Source organism: Otolemur garnettii, unplaced genomic scaffold (assembly GCF_000181295.1).
Source record: "Otolemur garnettii isolate 467f Iridium unplaced genomic scaffold, OtoGar3 scaffold00263, whole genome shotgun sequence".
NCBI classification, from domain to species: Eukaryota; Metazoa; Chordata; class Mammalia; order Primates; family Galagidae; genus Otolemur; species Otolemur garnettii.
In genome coordinates, this window is record NW_003852658.1 from 1,031,232 (window position 1) to 1,049,451 (window position 18,220).

Consider the following 18,220-nt stretch of genomic DNA (forward strand, 5'->3'; position numbering starts at 1 on the left):
AACCTCCAACTCCTGGGCTCAAGCGAGTCTCCTGCCTCCGCCTCCCAAGTAGCTGGGACCACAGGCGCCCGCCACAACGCCCGGCTATTCTTTGGTTGCAGCCGTCATCGTTGTTTGGCGGGTCCGGGCTGGGGACTCGAACCCGCCACCTTAGGTGTACGTGGCTGGCGCCTTAGCCGGTTGAGCCATAGGCGCCGAGCCAGCGTGTTATTTTTAACACCACATTACAATGTGCGAGGGCTAGCAAATATGACATTTTCTTTCAGTTCATTAGAGTTATTTTGATAGTCTTACTTTAAAAAAAATTTCAGAAAACACATATTACCAGGGGTTCAAATGTGTTGGTTACGTGAATTACTTTTTTGGGGGGGGGGTAATAAGAGTCTCAAGCTGTCACCCTGGGTAGGGTGCTGTGGCATCATAGCTTACAGCAACCTCCAGCTCTTGGGCCTCACTCAGCCGTCCAGAGTGCTAGGATTATAGGCGTGAGCCACTGCCCCCAGCCACATGAATTACTTTTTATAGTTTGAGTCAAAGTTATGTGTGCCCCTTACTCAGATAGTGTGTATTGTTACTCTTACTTTCCTTTCTTACACTAAAACTTCATTAATATTGGTTATTTTTGCTTGGCTAGTAATTAGTAATCACAAAAATATGATGAACTATTGATTGAAATGAAATTAACACAAAAAATACTCTGAAAAATATGAAGTGGAGAGGAAAGTGATGCAAAATTACATTTGTGCATTTGAGGAAAAAATTGGATATGGATTTTCCCCAGGATATTGCAAATGTTGTTTACTGCAAGGTGACATGTGGTTCTAGTGCAGTTGTAGTGGGTCTGTTTTCCACCTGTTCCATTCCAGGACTTCAGACAAGGCAAAAACCCCATCCCACTCCTTTCAAGAACCTCTGTGACCTTTGTGTGGAACTTGTTATAAAAGACCACACTGTCTACCACTTTGCATAATTGACATGACATACAATAAAAAAAAAGATACATTTAGCAAAAAAAAAAAAAAAATCCTAATGGGCAAAAAAAATTAACACAGCTTTTATATTTAAAAAATGGAATGAAGAAAGAAATGAATGATACAAGGGAATATCATTTATAAATGGAAACATGGAAAATGTGAACAGTCCCTGAGTTATAAACATCCAACATACATACAGCTCGTGTTTATGGAGGCTATTGCAGTAAGTCCCCGAGTTACAAATATCTGACTGACACACAGCTTGCACTTACGAATGGAGGCTATTACGGTAATAGGTTAATTCACCTTTTCCAACTTACATACAGATTCAACTTAAGAACAAACCTATAGAACCTATCTTGTTTGTAAGGCAGGGACTGCCTGTATTCGATTTTGCCAGTCAACGAAGAATTGAAAACAATTACGTTGTTGAATTTGTACTTATTAAATTATTAGGGGGAGATCAACAAACTCATAATTGGTGAAACTGGTATGATTATAAATTGCTGGCAGCAATATAAATTGGTGCTGTGATGCTTTTGAAGATAATTTAGTAATATATTTCAAATGCCAGAACATTTTTCTGTCTTTTATGATAAAGTTCTAAAAGTCCAACAACTAAGGGATTAAGCTCCTTAAATGAGAAAGGATGTATATGTAGACGTTCATTGCAGCATCATTCAGTGGGGAAATAAGTGATACATCTGACATTATACAAGGATGAAGTAAATTCTGATGTTTCAGCATAGTGAAGTATTGTAAATTAGACAAGATAGTAATTTTAAAGAGTATATAATATAGCAACTTTGAATAGTGCTTCTCATATAATGTTGCATGAAAATAGAATTCAGAATTGTATCTGTGCTCAGTATAACTCAAATTACTTGTGGATTCTTTACGTAAGTAATATGAAATAAATAAAACTTGTTGAGTGTTGACATTTAGAGTAATTTTTAAAAATTTTTGTTTCTGTAATGGAATTGTTTCTAGGTATATATTTTAAATATTAAACATCCCCCCCCCCAACTTTTCCTACTGATAATCACTGCCCAAACCTTTTATGAAGCAAAGGTTTAGAGTTAGGTAAAGAACCATATTGGGGCTCGGCACCTATAGCTCAACCGGCTAAGGCGCCAGCCACGTACATCTTTGGTGGCGAGTTTGAATCCCCAGCCCGGACCCGCCAAAACAACAATGACGGCTGCAACCAAAAAAAAAAAAAAATAGCCGGGCGTTGTGGCGGGCGCCTGTGATCCCAGCTACTTGGGAGGCGGAGGCAGGAGACTCGCTTGAGCCCAGGAGTTGGAGGTTGCTGTGAGCTGTAATGCCACGGCACTCTACCCAGGGGGACAGCTTGAGGCTCTGTCTCAAAAAAAAAAAAAAAAAAAGAACCATATTGGTCTGCAGGTCAGCTAGGAATATTTAGATACCAAGAAGAGGGAAAGAATAAATTATGAGTGGTCCTTTGTGCTATTTTTTTCCTACTTTATTATGTTATCCTGTGACTTGCTGCCAGGTCAGTGTTGTGTTTAAGAAGCAGTATGCTATAATAGACTGAGCATAGGATCTAGGCCAGAAGGCTAGGTTTAAATCCTGACTCTTATTTGTTCATTGTATAAACTTTTAACAAACGATTTAACTTGCTTATTTGTAAAAGAAGTATTAGGAAGATTAATTGAAACAATGTATGTAAAAGATTTTTGTAATATAAAGCTCTATGCAAATATGGTTACTGTTTTAGTAAACCCACAAATAAGTTGAAATACGGAAATGATGAGAGATACATTTAGCAGACTGCATTTAATGGATACTTGAAATGTTCCTAAAAGTATTTTTTCCCTTTCTGTTATAGGGATCTCTTATTTAGCCAGGTGTATGACAAATTAAGTGAGAATTCAGTGGCCAAAGGAGTGTTTTTGGAGTGCCTTGAGCCATATATTTTAAGTGATAAATTGATGGGTATCACACCCCAGGTAATGAAAGACTTGCTTGTTCATTTCCAAGATAAGAAGTTAATGGAAAATGTGGAAGCCCTTATTGTACATATGGATATTACCAGCCTAGATATTCAGCAGGTGAGTTTATTGACAGTCTACTAACTTATAAAATAAACATTATGTATTTATTGGTTATATTTACCTGGTTGATCAGGCCTCACTCTGCTTTCTAAAATTTCTAATTATTTATTGAGCATTTTTGGTAAGATGTCTTTGTAAGCTTATAATTTATCAGTATATTTCTTAGACATTTACCTAAGTAAAAGCTAGATTATAAATGCCTACAAGCCAGGAAGCTTGTCTTCTATTTCTTTAACATTCCATAGAGCTCTTGGCACAGAGTTTGCATTTAGTAGTTGCTCAATAGATTCTCATTGACTGATCCTTCTTAATCATTATGTTTGTTTACTAATGCAGTTTTCATCCAGCAAGTGAATTTCATCTATGGGTACTTTCACATGAATAATACAATATACCTTGAAAGGGTATGATGCCATTTTTTTTTTTATAAGAGCTAGTATATAAGTCCAGAGTTGAGTATTTCAACAAAACATGGTATAAGAGGCAAATTATAGGACTTTTTATAAAATACCTTTATCTACAATCCCCACAATGAGTTTCAGTGCTTAATTGAGGAACAGTATCCATATTGGCCTAAGACATTTCGTAATTTAATTCTTTAATTTCACGTTAGTCTTAATAATCAGCAAAGGTGCTAAACCCTGTTGAGCTTGAATGTGGGTGACTTACAAAGGCCTTAGGCCAAAAAAGTACAAAATCACATAGAAATGAAGAGTTTGGAAAAATGGTCATTATTTTTTGGAAGCTTTTAATAGTCATCAAAGTCACAATAGGTCCAAAGATTTGATTTTGTTATCAATCTAGCTTTACTTACCCATCATGTATAGGATAAATTTTTAATTTCTTCTCTTTCCAAAACATTTTCAGATTTTCCCCAATACCATGTAAATATGCTGTAGTCCAGTGGTTCTCAACCTGTGGGTCACAGCCCTTTTGTGATAATGAAAATACACTGCCACATTAGGAAGGTTGAGAACCGCTGCTCTAGTCTTTCTTTCTATTAAAACAACAATTAAAAAGTCCTCCCCTCAGCTTCTCATGTCTCTGAATCAGTCTTTCTCCGCTTCTTCTCTGTAGGTCGCTGCCCCATCTCACTCATCCTGGTCACAGCCAGATTTCTTGACAGCGTTGTCTAGATTGATATTTTTATTTTTTACCTTCTAATAATTCTTCAGTATTTTGCTAGAATCAGCAATGGACTCTATATCAAATTATATTTTTATTTTGATCTTTATTCTTTTAGCAAAATTTGTTTATTAATTCAAGATTCTTTATTCAGTCTCAGGCTCTAAAGATGCTTCAGTATCCTGGGTGAACAAGGCTTCTCTTCTCTTAATGCTCAAATTTAGGCAAAAAAGTTTGACAGCAAACAGATAAATGTAAACAAACCAGAAAATGATCCAAAAACAAATGGTAGGTTTAAGTCAAACAGGGCAATATGGTGGAGAATGAGAGGCTGCCTTTGATTGCCTAATTATAGAAAGCCTTTCTGTGGAGGGAATATTGAGTATTGGAATTGGAATGATGTGAAGGGATCCATAATGCAAAGATCTTGGAAGAAAAGATTGTTGTAGGTAAAAGCAAGAGGTAATGTGAAAAAAGAGTTATGCCGTGGGCATGCAAGTAACAGGAAAAAGGGAAGCAGATCTGGAGCTTGGTGCAAGAGAGAAGGGATCTTCAGGACAAGATACAAAATTTTCCGTGTGAGTGAAAGTACTATGAAAAATCATTAGAAAGTTTAAGCAAGAACATTCTGGTTTGCCTTAGGGGCAGCGAAATGAAGGATAGGGGGCAACTACAGAGAGAGCAAAGAGACTAGGTAGGAGGCTGGTCCAGGAGACTATTCCAGCCAGAGACAATAGCAGTGAGATAGAGATGGCCTGATTTTGGATGTTTTGTAGATAGAATTCAATTGCTAATGGATCATATGTGAGGCTGTTGCCATGAGAGAAGCTGAAGATGATGTATATATTTTTTAGTTTGAGAAACAGGGTGGATAGTGATTCTTTTAAGAAAATTTTAAGAAAAGGCAGGTCTATGTTTGAAAGACAGAAATTAGGAGTTCTAGATTGCCATTTTATTTTGAGTTAGTTTCATGTGTGAAGGTATTAGTAAGTGCTTGGAAAGGAGTTCAGGGGTTAGCTATAAGCTGGTCACTGATGACTACTGTGTTGGTCATCACTGAAGAAAGACATGGCACTGGCTGAGAGAGGGCAGAGAGAGGAGCGACGAGGTCCCATAACATGCCTTCCCCAGAAAGACTCTCCCAAGACACTGCTTCCATTTTATCTTTTACCTCTCTGACTTCTTGCTGTTTTCTTTTGCTGACTTCTGTTCTCCTTTGGCCCTCTGGCCACTCTGTAGTATTATATAGCTCTCATATGGACAGAATAGTGTTCTATATGTTCATATCTAGTACTATTCTTAAATATTTTCTCAAATTGATTTCTTTCCATCCTTAAACACTTCAAGCTTACTTTCACCCTCATACTCACAGCATGCAAAATCCCTAGTTTCCACTTCTGCTTTTGGCTCTCATCTGTCCATCCTTTAGGTCTTAGACTAAATGTTACTCTCCCTCAGGGATGATTTTGTGAATATTCCAGATCAAGTCAGGTTTACAACACTTATCACATTTGTAAATAATCAATTTTTTGTGTCATTGAGTGTCTTTCCAAATCCTGAACTCATGTACCATTTTGTGCCGCTCCTTTCTTTTGGTGAGTATTCAAGATGAATGTAAGTTCTCCAAGCCTTAGGGACTAGGTCTGAATTTGTCTTATCCATCCCTTTATTCCCAGGACCTGAATATACATGTTCAATAAATATTTGTAGAACTACTGACAAGAGGTAAAATTAATGTTGAAAAGAGGAAGATAGAAAAGAAGCTAAATTAGACATTGGAAGATGTTTAAGTTGCTGTTATACCACAGTATTATACAATCGTATATTGTATATTAAAGTAACATTGAACCTACAACACTTCTTTCCCTGACACTGTGCATGAGTACTTCAATTGTGATTTTTATCAGAGAAGAAATAAGAGAAATTAGGGAAGAGAATTCAAGATCTTCTTCATTACTAAAGCTTAAGGTAAATAATTGGTAAGACTTGTTAAATTGTATGAATCAAGTGGCTTTTCCTTTTTATAGGTAGTTCTTATGTGTTGGGAAAATCGTTTATATGATGCAATGATTTATGTCTACAACAGAGGCATGAATGAATTTATTAGTCCAATGGAGGTAAGATACTTTGTAACTTCGACACATATTTAATATTATCTATTAATTTTTCCCCTATTCTTCTTTTGCTATAATTAGTTTCTCTTTTCATCCAATCAGTTTAAAATTTCTTTCATATTTTTTTGAGTTTTGCCCATTTTAGCTTTGGTTGTTTTTTTTTTTTTTACTCAAAAAAGCTTCATTTTCTTATTTAGCTTTCTGACTGTGTGCTTGTGCCTTCAACACTTTCACACCAATTTTCTGGTCCTCAATAAGAAAAGCAGGCTTGTTCCTGTCATGAACACATTTAGCACATGTGGAACCCCCAGGCCCTGCTGACATGTTTTCGTTTGATTGGTTGGTTTAGACAACCTCATAAGAACTTTAGGTCTTGTAGCATGAACCCCTTGGAGTCTGCCTGGGCACACACCACTTGCAGATTTTGGTGCTTTCCCAACCTTCTTGGTATAAAGGTAAACAATTCTATTACTAGAGGTTTGGGACAGCCTGGTTTTGTTTGAGGCTGTTTTGTAGGACAGCCTGTGACAGTATGTCAAACGCTGCACCATTCTAAATGCCTGCGCTTGGGATTTTAAAGTATTTTTTAATTTCACACCTTCTGCTATTGTTTTCTTTCTTATTTACATAAGCAGGATTTAAATACCAAGGAATAATAGTAAACTTAAGCTTGCTTTTTAAACTTTACATTTATTTTTGTCCTAAGAATTTTAGATACTATGGTAACTTTTACAAAAGGTGTAAGACATGTATTACATGTAATTATTGTATGTAATAAATGGACTGTTGAGTAATATTATAGATACTATCCGGCTGGGTAAAGGTCCTGAAAATGGGAGGAGGCCATTATATGGTAATTGTTAGCTTTGAACTTTTCCCAATTTACAATTTTATAGCATTAATTATAATTTTTTATTCTCCATACCAAGAGAATCTAAAAAGCATTTGGGCTTATTTTTAGAAAAACCAAAGCTCATATCCATCTTGCTATTTATCTTAAATTTGAGGACAGAATTTTGGATAATGGGTTGCAGACACATGTGGTGCCCTCCTAGCCCAATGCTTTATTTACTACAGTGATTAATGTGCCTCACACCAGCAGACGCTGAAAGTACCCAGTCAGCATTTTGTAAATTCATTGCCCTCCAGAATTATCTTCAATATTAGGAAGTCAGCAGTCATTCTGTGATAGTTCAGGTTTCTATAAGCACATTAAGCCTGAGAGGGTAAATAGTTTGGCTTGCACCTCTCTTCTCTTGGTCAGTTTCTAAAATTAGCACCCCACCCACTCCCCTTGGTTTGGGCCCTGATTGTCTATATGTCAGGTAAGTATTTTTTACCCTTGAATACCTCTCAGCTGCTTTCTCACCAGGGACCAGGACTGGTCAGCTGCTTCCTCAGGAAGGTCCAGTACCTCTCTGCATGCAGAAATGTTCTCTGTGCCACATCTAAGCCACAGTTGAGAAGAATTAATGCAATTTCTTGTTTCTCTCAAAATAATCCCTCAGAAACAGATTCTATTTTGATGCATTTTATGTTAATAGAAAGGATTGCTGTATTTTCATTATAGTGTTTTTGAAATTTTTGCTGTCTGTTTTTTAGTCCTCACAATCTGGTTTACATTTATACCTGTACGTGTCACATGTAATACTGGGCTATTGAGGTTGGCTTGTTTGTATTCAGAGTTGGTTTCATGTTTAATGGCTTTGAGTAGGAGCTTAGTACTTGCTATTAAACATTCACTTGGAGATGTTAGCCTGGGAGGTAAGATGTATCCTGTGATTCCTCTTTTATAAATCTCTGTCAGGAAAACACGTTCCAGAGTTTAAAGTTTAACTGTCTTAATACTCAAAGAGTTCTGAATTAAGAGATGACCTGCTTTTTGAAACTTTCTAGATTTTTAAGAATGAGTGTCATTGAGAGGTTTAGGGGTAGAGTCCAAGTGAGGGTCCAGAAGAAGCAGAGTCCAGGGAGCAAGGAAAAGCTTATTAGAAAAGAAAACTGTGGACTCTGACCAAGAGTCACCTTGCTCTTACAGTTTCACGAGGCTTTTATTAGTGTAGAGAGTGAGGGAAGTCATCTTTTTTCCATAGAGTGAATGATGCTGTGTCAGGGACCAATCTTAGAATTATTCCCTTCCATAAAATTGTAATCTTTCACCAGGGTCTTATCTCTAGTGTCAGCCAGGACCAGGATAGGAGATTGCTTGTTCTGGTGTTTCCTAGGAACACTGGCCTTGAAGTATTCCAGGAATTGGGGACAGGGTTGCTGTGACCATGCAGTTGGTTTCTGGTCTGCTTTCTCTCACTAGCTGTCCTCCAAAGATGGCTATACTCTTGTCAGGGTCGGGAGGATCCCATCCCCACAGTCATCACTTTGATATGACTACTATAACCTCTGAAATCTTTTCATTAGTTCTAGTTTTGGCTATTTTTGAGGTAAAAGTATGCCTGTATTTAGGTCCCAGATGTGGGGGGATGGGGCAGGAAGGTTGGGGGTCAACAATAGACAGATTATAAGGAGAAAAGATAAGATTTATTCATAAGTGTGTAGGAAGACTCAGTGTTGAGTAGCTCTGCTGAATAGCAAGAGGCGAGGGTTTAAATAGCAGCTTAACATTAGGTCTTCAGTGGCCCAGTATAGGAAGTTCTTTTGGGCTTTTTGATGTTAATGGACAGCTGAATTTACACTCCTCAACAGAAAATTCTCTCTGAGGAGGGTGAGGTCCATGGTAGCTATTTTTTGGGGAGACTGTTTAAGATTAGATAATGTTTCTTTCTGTGGCAGCTCATTGTTCAAATGTTTCCAATGTAATTGTCATAATCTCTTTGATGGAATAGTCATCCTTTCACTTGCTTACTATTTTTTAAGAATAAAGCTCTTTTAAGAACTTAAGAATCTTCAGGCCAGAAATTACAGTCTCAACAAAGACCTTTATTTAACTGGTTATTTATTAAATGGTTTCTTTCATTGAGGAATATGAGAATGACTGTTTCTCAATAACCCTTCTAAACAATTTATGTACACATTGAAAGCTTTTATCTTTAATCTCAACACCAAACGACTATCTTATTCCATCAGAGACTATATAATTCTTGATTATCTTTTTAAAAATGTTATTTTAGACAATGGTAATTGTTTTCCTATTTTAATGCAGAAACTTTTCAGAGTCATTGCTCCTCCCCTAAATGCAGGAAAAACACTAACAGGTAATAATTTTCTAAACCTTACTTTTTTCACTTTCTTGTATTTTAAAGTACTTAAATGTTATAAAATGCATTAGTTATGTATGTGCGGTGTGAATTTTGATAATCATATATAATCACGTAACCACCACCATAATCAAGCTGTAGAAGTTCCTCATATGAAAGAAAACATTCTCTCCTGCCCTTTGTACCTGATCTTCTCCCCATAGCCCTTCTACAGGCAATCACTGATTGACTCCCCATCAGTATATTCTATGTGAAGGGAATTAGAGTAGACCACCTCCCTCCATTGACCACCTCCTTAAGTTGACACAATTTTTATAGACTGGACATGTTCCACATGTACTCAGTGGAAGACTGACTTCTATATTTTGAGCACTTAGACTGTGACACATAATATTAATTTGCCCTCTGTAACTTGATCAGTTAGATCTATTCTATACCAAGGGGAAGAAGGTATAGGCTTGCTCCTTAGTTGTATTACTTCTTCTTTAGTATAAGTTCCTTTTTTATGTTTTATTATTGCTATTTGTTGGGTGGCAATCTAAACATCTTATTGTTTATCACGTAGCGCGGAAGATTTTTTCAACATGAAAGATTGGTTTAAATTATAGGTATATTCTACAATTACTGAAAAATTTTACGGTTAATTGAGATGTGTTGGCCCAAAGGGAAGAACTCAAAGTTGAAGAAAAAGGTTGATCTTCTACATTTTCTGGAAAGTAGAAGCCAAAGAAAGATGGCAAAACATTTTGCACAGTTAGCAACATTCAAAAATGTAAACAGGAGTACTTGGAGAGAGATGGTAAGGAAAGTATATACCTATGGTTGAAAAGCAAGAAAACTTCCCTCAATGAAGTCAACAAAGCTACATGAGAGTAGTTAATGCGCGAGTCTCCCAGCCAGTGAACCATGAAGTTGCTAAAGAATTAACATAGGAATTTGGGCTGGCAGATTTCCAAGCATCCAGTGGTCCAACTTTTTGACCAAGCCATCATCAGAACATTTAAAATACACTACCAAGCTTAGCTCCTCCAGCAGGTCATTACTAAACACAGACCTCTGGTCTGCCACTGGAAGCAACATCATCTGCTACATCAGGTAACACACTGGATCAGTTCTGTTTGGGTTAAAGTTTGCCCAGAAATAATACACAGATGATTTAAGAAAGTTGGATTTATCACAACCCAAGAGCATGATGTTTTGGCCCCATCAGACAAGACATCTCCCATGGCAGAACTTGAAGAAGTAGGTTTTGAGGGTTTTGTTGCAATGGATGATAAAGTGACAACCTGTGATGAACCTGACCCAGAAGCAATTTTCTAAACAATATTGACTGAAGTATAGACCAACATAAAAGTACATGAAGCAGCTGATGAGGTGGAAGAAGCAAGTAAAGATGACATAGAAATTTTAGAGACTCCAAAAAAAGAGGATGTCAGGCTTCTAATAATGCAGTTGAAGTCATTTGCTCTGTAAAAATGCCAGGTATGCTGAGTGTTGAGAGTGCTTTCTCCACTCTACATTTGTAATAAGAATAAGAAACAAGGGCTGGGCATGGTGGCTCATGTCTGTAATCCTAGCACTCCGAGAGACCAAGGCAGGTCGATTGCTTGAGCTCAGGAGTTTGAGACCAGCCTGAGCAAGGGTGAGGCCCCCCTCTAAAAAATAGGTAGGCATTGTGGTTGCGGTGGGTAGCTGTAGTCCCAGCTACTGGGGAGGCTGAAGCAAGAGGATCACTTGAGCCCAAGAGTTTGAGGTTGCTATAAGCTATGAAACCATGGTACTCTACCTAGGGTGTCAAAGTGAGACTGTCTCAAAAAAAAAAAGAATGACTCTTTCTTTAGAAAGAATGATTAAACCATGAGAAAACAAGAACGTATTCATTTTGTATGACACTGTATGTATGATTTTACTGTGTTTTGATTATGATTTTGTATGATACTCTCTAATAAATGCTATACAAGAAAGTAAAGTATGTACCTATCAGTACAGTAGGCCTAGTTCCTTATGTTGACCAATTTATTATAGTCTCTTAAGTGGTCAAATAACAGAGGTTCTACTGTGTATAGTCTGTAATCTTTGATGGTTTCTTTCTTTCTTTTATTTTGTAAGATTCATCCGTGTTGTTGTATGTATTAATTATTTTGCTTCCTTTTACTGCTGAATGGTATTCCATGAATTGAATATACCACAGTTTGTTTATTCTTTCACCAATAAGTGGACATTTGAGTTGCCTTCAGTTTGGAATTACTATGAATAATACTGCTATAACATTTATGAACAAGTTATTTATTTATTTATTTATTTTATATATATATATTTTTTTTGGTAGAGACAGAGTCTTACATTATGGCCCTCGGTAGAGTGCCATGGTGTCACACAGCTCACAGCAACCTCCAACTCCTGGGCTTAAGCGATTCTCTTGCTTCAGCCTCCCAAGTAGCTGGGACTACAAGAAGTTTTTTTTTTTTTTAATTTAACATTTTGAGATAACTGTAGCTTCACTCAGTTTCCCCAATGATAACATCTTGTAGAACTAAAAGACAACATCACAAGTATATATTCGTATTAATAAAGTCAAGATACAGAACATTTTCATTGCCACAAATATTCTTATTGTTGCCCTTCTCCCCACTGGTCACCCTTATTTATGAATAAGTTTCTGTATGGGCTTATATGTTCATTTGTCTTGGGCAAATTCCTAGGATTGAAGTAGTTGGATTATATGGTAAATGTAGGAGGTCTGACAGTTAAGTTTGTGAACCTGCCACTGTGAGCTTACATTTGACAGCACTATGGAACAACTCAGTAAGGTTTCATAACCTTGGTATATCAAGTTTCATAACCTTGGTATCTCACAGGTGTGTTCATATCAATGTGTGGTGGTGTCTTGCTGAGTGGCGTTCATTATTGTTGTGTGTTTTTATGTACCATTGTGAATTAGAGGAACAAATATTCATAAATTTCTTGTTAAAGTTTGAAAGAGTAGAGGTGAAATCAGGGAGATGTTAGTCTAAGTCTATAGAGATAATACCATGAAGAAAACAGCAGTATACAAATGGATTAAACATTTGTCTGAGGGGAGAGAAAGTGTCACAGATGAAGAAAGGTCATGGCAACCAGTAACCAGCAGAACTAAAGAAAACATTCCAAAAATTTATTGAATTGTGTGTCAAAATTGTCAGCTACGTATGAGAATCGTAGCAGACCAAGTAAGCATTAATAAAGAAACACTTAGCAAATTCTTAACTGAAAATTTTGGGCAACAACTCATGGCTCTTGCATCATGATTATGCACTAGCTCACATGAAACCATCAGTGAAGGAGTTTTTGCCCAGTAAACGAATAAGTATATTGGGACACTTTCCCTGCTCACCTGATCTGGCCCCCAGTGACTTTTTTCTTTACCCAAAGAGAAAAGAAATATTGAAAGGAAGACATTTAGATGACATTCAGGACATGTAGGGTAATGGGCATTCTGGGAAAAGAGTTACAAAATGTCTTTGGAGGATAGAGTAGGCATTGGCATTGGTGAATAGTTTCCCAAGGGGGTGCTTCAAAGGTGTCTTTATTGATATTCAGCAATGAGGTATGTTATTTCATTGAGATTTTGATTTTCCTGATAATTTGTGATATTGATCATTTTTTCATGTGCTTATTGGCTAGACACACATCATCTTGTTTTGTGAATTTCCTATTTAAATCTTTAGCCCTTTCTTTCTTAGTAGGGAGGGGCTGAGGGTTATCTTCATATTATTGTAAGAGTTCTGAATGAGCCAACTCCCCACCAGAGCTTAAGAGTGCTCCCCCCTCAGACAGAGTTTCACTTTGTCACCCTTGGTAGAGTGCCCTGGTGACATATCTCACAGAAACCTCAAACTCTTGGGCTCAAATGATCCTCTTGCCTCAGCCTCCTGAGTAGCTGGGACTATAGGTGCCTACCACAACATCTGGCTGGTTTTAGAGACAGGGTCTTACTCTTTTTTTTAATATTTTTTCCTTTTTTTTTTCCTTGTTGGAGATTCATTGAAGGTAAAAGAAACCAGGTTATACTGATTGCATTTGTTAGGTAAAGTCCCTCTTACAATTGTTCCTTGCCCCCAAAAGGGGGGGCACACACCAAGACCCCACCCCCTCTCTCCTTCCCTCTCTGTGTATTTCCTTTCCTCCAACTCTCTGCCTCCTTCTCTCTCTCTCTCTGCTCTCCCCTTCCCCTACCCCCACCATGTCATTAATTGTCATTAATTGTCCTCATATCAAAATTGAATGCATAGGATTCATGCTTCTCCATTCTTGTGATGTTTTACTAAGCATTTGTAAATTGAGCTGTGATAAATAGTCTAGTACAAGTGTCCTCGTGATAAAAGGATTTTTTTCCTTCTGGGTAGATGCCCAGTAATGGGATTACAGGATCAAATGGGAGGTCTAGCTGGAGTTCTTTGAAGTTTCTCCATACTTCCTTCCAAAAAGGTTCTATTAGTTTGCAGTACCATCAGTAGTGTAAGAGTGTTTCTTTCTCTCCACATCCACGCCAGCATGAGCAGTTTTGAGATTTTGTGATGTGGACCGTTCTCGCTCGGGTTAAATGATATCTCAGGGTGGTTTTGATTTACATTTCTCTATAATTAGGGATGATGAGCATTTTTTCATGTTTGCTAGCCATTTGTCTGTCTTCCTTAGGGAAGGTTCTATTCATCTCTCTTGACCATTGATATATGGGATTGTTGGCTTTTTTCATGTGGATTAGTTTGAGTTCTCTATAGATCCTAGTTATTAAGCTTTTGTCTGATTCAAAATATGCAAATAACCTTCCCATTGTGTAGGTTGTCTATTTGCTTTGGTGGTTGTCTCCTTAGCTGTACAGAAGCTTTTCAGTTTAATTAAGTCCCACTTGTTTATTTTTGTTGTTGTTGCAATTGCCATGGCAGTCTTCTTCATGAAGTCTTTCCCCAGGCCGATATCTTCCAGTGTTTTTCCTATGCTTTCTTTGAGGATTTTTATTGTTTCATGCCTTAAATTTAAGTCCTTTATCCATCTTGAATCAATTTTTGTGAGTGGAGAAATGTGTGAGTCCAGTTTCAGTCTTTTACATGTGGATATCCAGTTCTCCCAGTACCATTTGTTGAATAGGGAGTCTTTCCCCCAGTGTATGTTCTTGTTTGGTTTATCGAAGATTAGGTGGTTTTAAGATGTTAGTTTCATTTCCTGGTTTTCTATTTGATTCCAAATGTCTGTATCTCTATTCTTGTGCCAGTACCATGCTGTCTTGACCACTACAGCCTTGTAGTACAGCCTAAAGTCTGGTACGCTGATGCCCCCAGCTTTGTTTTTATTACTAAGAACTGCCTTAGCTATACGGGTTTTTTTCTAGTTCCATATGAAACACAGAATCATTTTTTCCAAGTCTTGAAAGTATGAGGGTCTCACTCTTGCTCAGGCTAGTCTCCAAACTCCTGAGTTCAAATAGTCCACCTACCTCGGCCTCCCAGAGTGCTAAGATTACAGGCATGAGCCCCTGCAATTGGTCAGCAGAGCCTAAAAGTTTTTAATGTAATCTGGATGCAAGCACCTTCTTCAATATATATTTTGCAAAAATTTTCTTCTAGTCCGTAGTTTGCTTTTTAGTTTTCTTAACCGTGTTTTTTTTTTAAGTTTCTCATAAATGATATGAGGGTTCAAATATTTAGCTTATGTTGTTTTCGTTTCTACGTTCAAGTTGTAGTCGAGCCCTTCAACCAGGGGGTATGCTGAACACCCTCACATTATGCACATTATGTGAGATCCCACCAATTACTCTCCCTCCTCCTCCTCACTAGACCCGTGTTTTTCTTTCATGTGGGCTTGTAGTTGTTTATATATTGGCTTAAACCATGTTTTTCAAAGACAAAAAGTTTTTAATCTTTGTGAAGTCCATCTTATTATTATCATTTTTTTGTAGTGTCGTCTTTTGGGGTTCTGTTTTAAAAATCATTGTCCAATTCAGCGTCATAAAGACATATTTTCTTCAAGAAATTTAATAGTTTTATCACTTGTATTTAGGACTATAATTCATCTTGAGTTAATTTTTGTATATGACAAGGTCAAGTTCAAGGATTTTCTTTCTATGCAGCTTCCAGTTATTCTCATAAGAGTTCCTATTCCTGTACCACTTGTTAATAAGAATATATTGTTTATCTTTGTTGAACTATTTTGACACCTTTGTCAAAAGTCAGTTGGCCAAACACATAAGTATGAATCTGTTTCTCTGCTTCTCTTACATTGATCAATATGTCTATCCTTATTGCCAATAATATGCTGTCTCGATTATTGTAACTTTATGTTTTTTACATAACTTAGAATAGAAAGGGCCTTAAACATCATTTAGTCCAGGTCTGTTACTTTAGATATTTGGGAACAGTGGCCTTCTCAGCTGTAGAGCACTGTGGGTGGTAAAAATCCAGGTTACAAATGAGTTATGGCTTCATTTTAATTAATTGGTTGTAGTCTACAATTCATCAATTCATTGCCTACTGTATGCCTTCCACTGGTCCTCAGTTAGTGCATAGGCCAACAATTCATAGATCCCTGTCAGATCTGTTCCATCATAAATCCTTTAATGACTTAGATTGCTTTCGTTTCTGTGAAAAAAATTTAATGGAAATTCAAAAAGTAATAAAGTGGTCTTATCTCAATTTTCTGTTATTTGAGAATGTTTTTATCTCACTTTAAATGACATTTTATTTTTTGATTCCATATAAATACTATATTTTTGAAAAGATTTTGAAATAATTACTGAAGATACTTTTCTTTCTATTTTAGATGAACAAGTTGTTATGGGAAACAAGCTTCTTGTATATATCAGGTAAAATGTATTCATCATTTGTCTATGTGTATGTTCCCTCTGTATTTTTCCCTTACATTTTTAGATACTGTTATCTATATAGTGCTTTTAATTTTTCAGAGTAATTTTACGTAGAGCAGTGATTCTCAGCCATAGGTGATTTTGTCTCCTTCTCCTTGGAGATTTTTCATAATGTCCAGAGCCATTTTTGGTTGTTACAGCTGGGATAGAGTAGGGGTGCTGCTGTTATGTCTTGGGTAGAGGTGAAAGATGATGCTGAGCACCCTGCAATGAGTAGATTAGGCCCCGCAGCAAAGAACTATCTGGCCTACCACATCAGTAGGGCTGAGGGTGAGGAGCCCTAATGTATTTCACTTTTACTGCTGACAACTCTGTGGCGTATGTGTAATGTCTATTTTATCTATAAGAGCAAGAGATTTGTTTAAATCACAAAAAAAGTTAGTGACAGAGATAAAATTGGAATGTTTATCTCCTGACTCCTGGACCAGACTCCATTCTGATAGAGTATGCAGGCTCAGAATTAAGTCCTGATAGAACTTTTAGATAGATGGTTGGTTGGCAAGAAGGTAGGAAGATGACAGAACTTGCCAGAACATCATTTTAGCTTCTGTTTAGCATCAGTCAACTTTGAGAGTTAATAATCAACTTGGCACCTTGGTTATTTAGTGTAGGAAAATGTATGTAGCATTTACCTAATGCTTTATCATCTTTACTTTGAACTCCAGAATACGCTGGTGTCCAATTGTCTCTAATCTAACACCCAATGACAGTTCAAAAAGGCTTACAGTTAAGCCCCCTCAAAAAAATAGAAAAAAAGAAGACATATTCAGAAGAGATGAGTATGTTGAATAAGTAAATGTTTAGAATATGTTCATAAAATTCAGTGCAGAAGGCAAGCCTTTAGCCCTAAAGAAGGTCTGATTTGGAAGTAAAACTGCAGGGTGAATTTCTCTTCAGATTCTAACTGTCCATGAAGGCTTATCCTTTTGAAGACATTTTGCAGATGTTTACTAGCCTGGCTCTTTCCCCATCTTTAATCACTATCCTGAGAGCTACTGGTTTAAAAGTAACTGAAATAGAAAAACCAGCCAGGCACCTGTAGGATTGCTTGAGCCCAGGAGTTTGAGATTACAGTGAGCTAAAGTGACATTGCTGCAGTCTAACTTGGGTGACAGAGTCCCTGAAAAGAGAAAACAAAAGTAACTGAGAACATCAGGCTTTTAACAAGTAAATCATAGTTTCATGTTGCCATTAGTTTCTTTCTAGTGCTAGGTATGAGACCTTTAGTCTGTCCTTCCTGCCCCTTTAAGGCAGCATGGGTTTTTCTAAGGAAGCATAAAAAAATGAAAGCCCCTACTCAGTCACAAGACATGATACTTTACCACCATTTCTCTTGTCCACATTTTTTGAACTGGTTGTCATCTTGATCTGGTTTGGAACTTACCTAAGTGACAGAAGCTGAGTCGGCTTAAAAATCAAACTAGTTTCTCAAGTTTGAAGAATAGTGTGTTACTCACTTGTCACCAAATCTGTTCTCATTCTTTCTATTCTCAAATAGCTGTAGTCTAGCAGGACGTGCCTATCCCCTGGGTGACATCCCTGAAGATCTTGTTCCCCTGGTTAAAAATCAGGTTGGTATTATTTTCCTAGCATTTTTATTGTCTCTACCTCCTAAAATGTACCCAAAACGAACTACTCTGTAGAGGATCATGCCTGGGTCAGAAGCTGTCACCTATTACAGGAGAGGGCATGTATACGATCACTAAAGTCAATAAATAGCTAAGAGCAGATTTAAGAGAGAACTCTCAACAGTTGCAATTCAAACTGAACTCAACCTGCCTTTATTTTGTCCAGATAGAAGTCATTTCTTCAGCAAGAT

At 37.1% G+C, this 18,220-nt stretch overlaps 1 protein-coding gene and 1 pseudogene across 1 annotated transcript in view; one reads left to right on the forward strand and one right to left on the reverse strand.

Moving 5' to 3' along the window:
• The window catches only part of VPS8 (VPS8, CORVET complex subunit), a 271,667-nt gene that overhangs the window by 104,766 nt on the left and 148,681 nt on the right, over window positions 1-18,220 (forward strand). The window contains exons 23-27 of the mRNA XM_023508657.1: window positions 2,827-3,049; window positions 6,205-6,294; window positions 9,449-9,500; window positions 16,299-16,341; window positions 17,900-17,972. Of these exons, the coding sequence (XP_023364425.1) occupies window positions 2,827-3,049; window positions 6,205-6,294; window positions 9,449-9,500; window positions 16,299-16,341; window positions 17,900-17,972 (481 nt within the window). The remainder of the gene's footprint in view (window positions 1-2,826; window positions 3,050-6,204; window positions 6,295-9,448; window positions 9,501-16,298; window positions 16,342-17,899; window positions 17,973-18,220) is intronic.
• On the reverse strand, window positions 6,026-6,842 carry LOC105888303 (annotated as a pseudogene).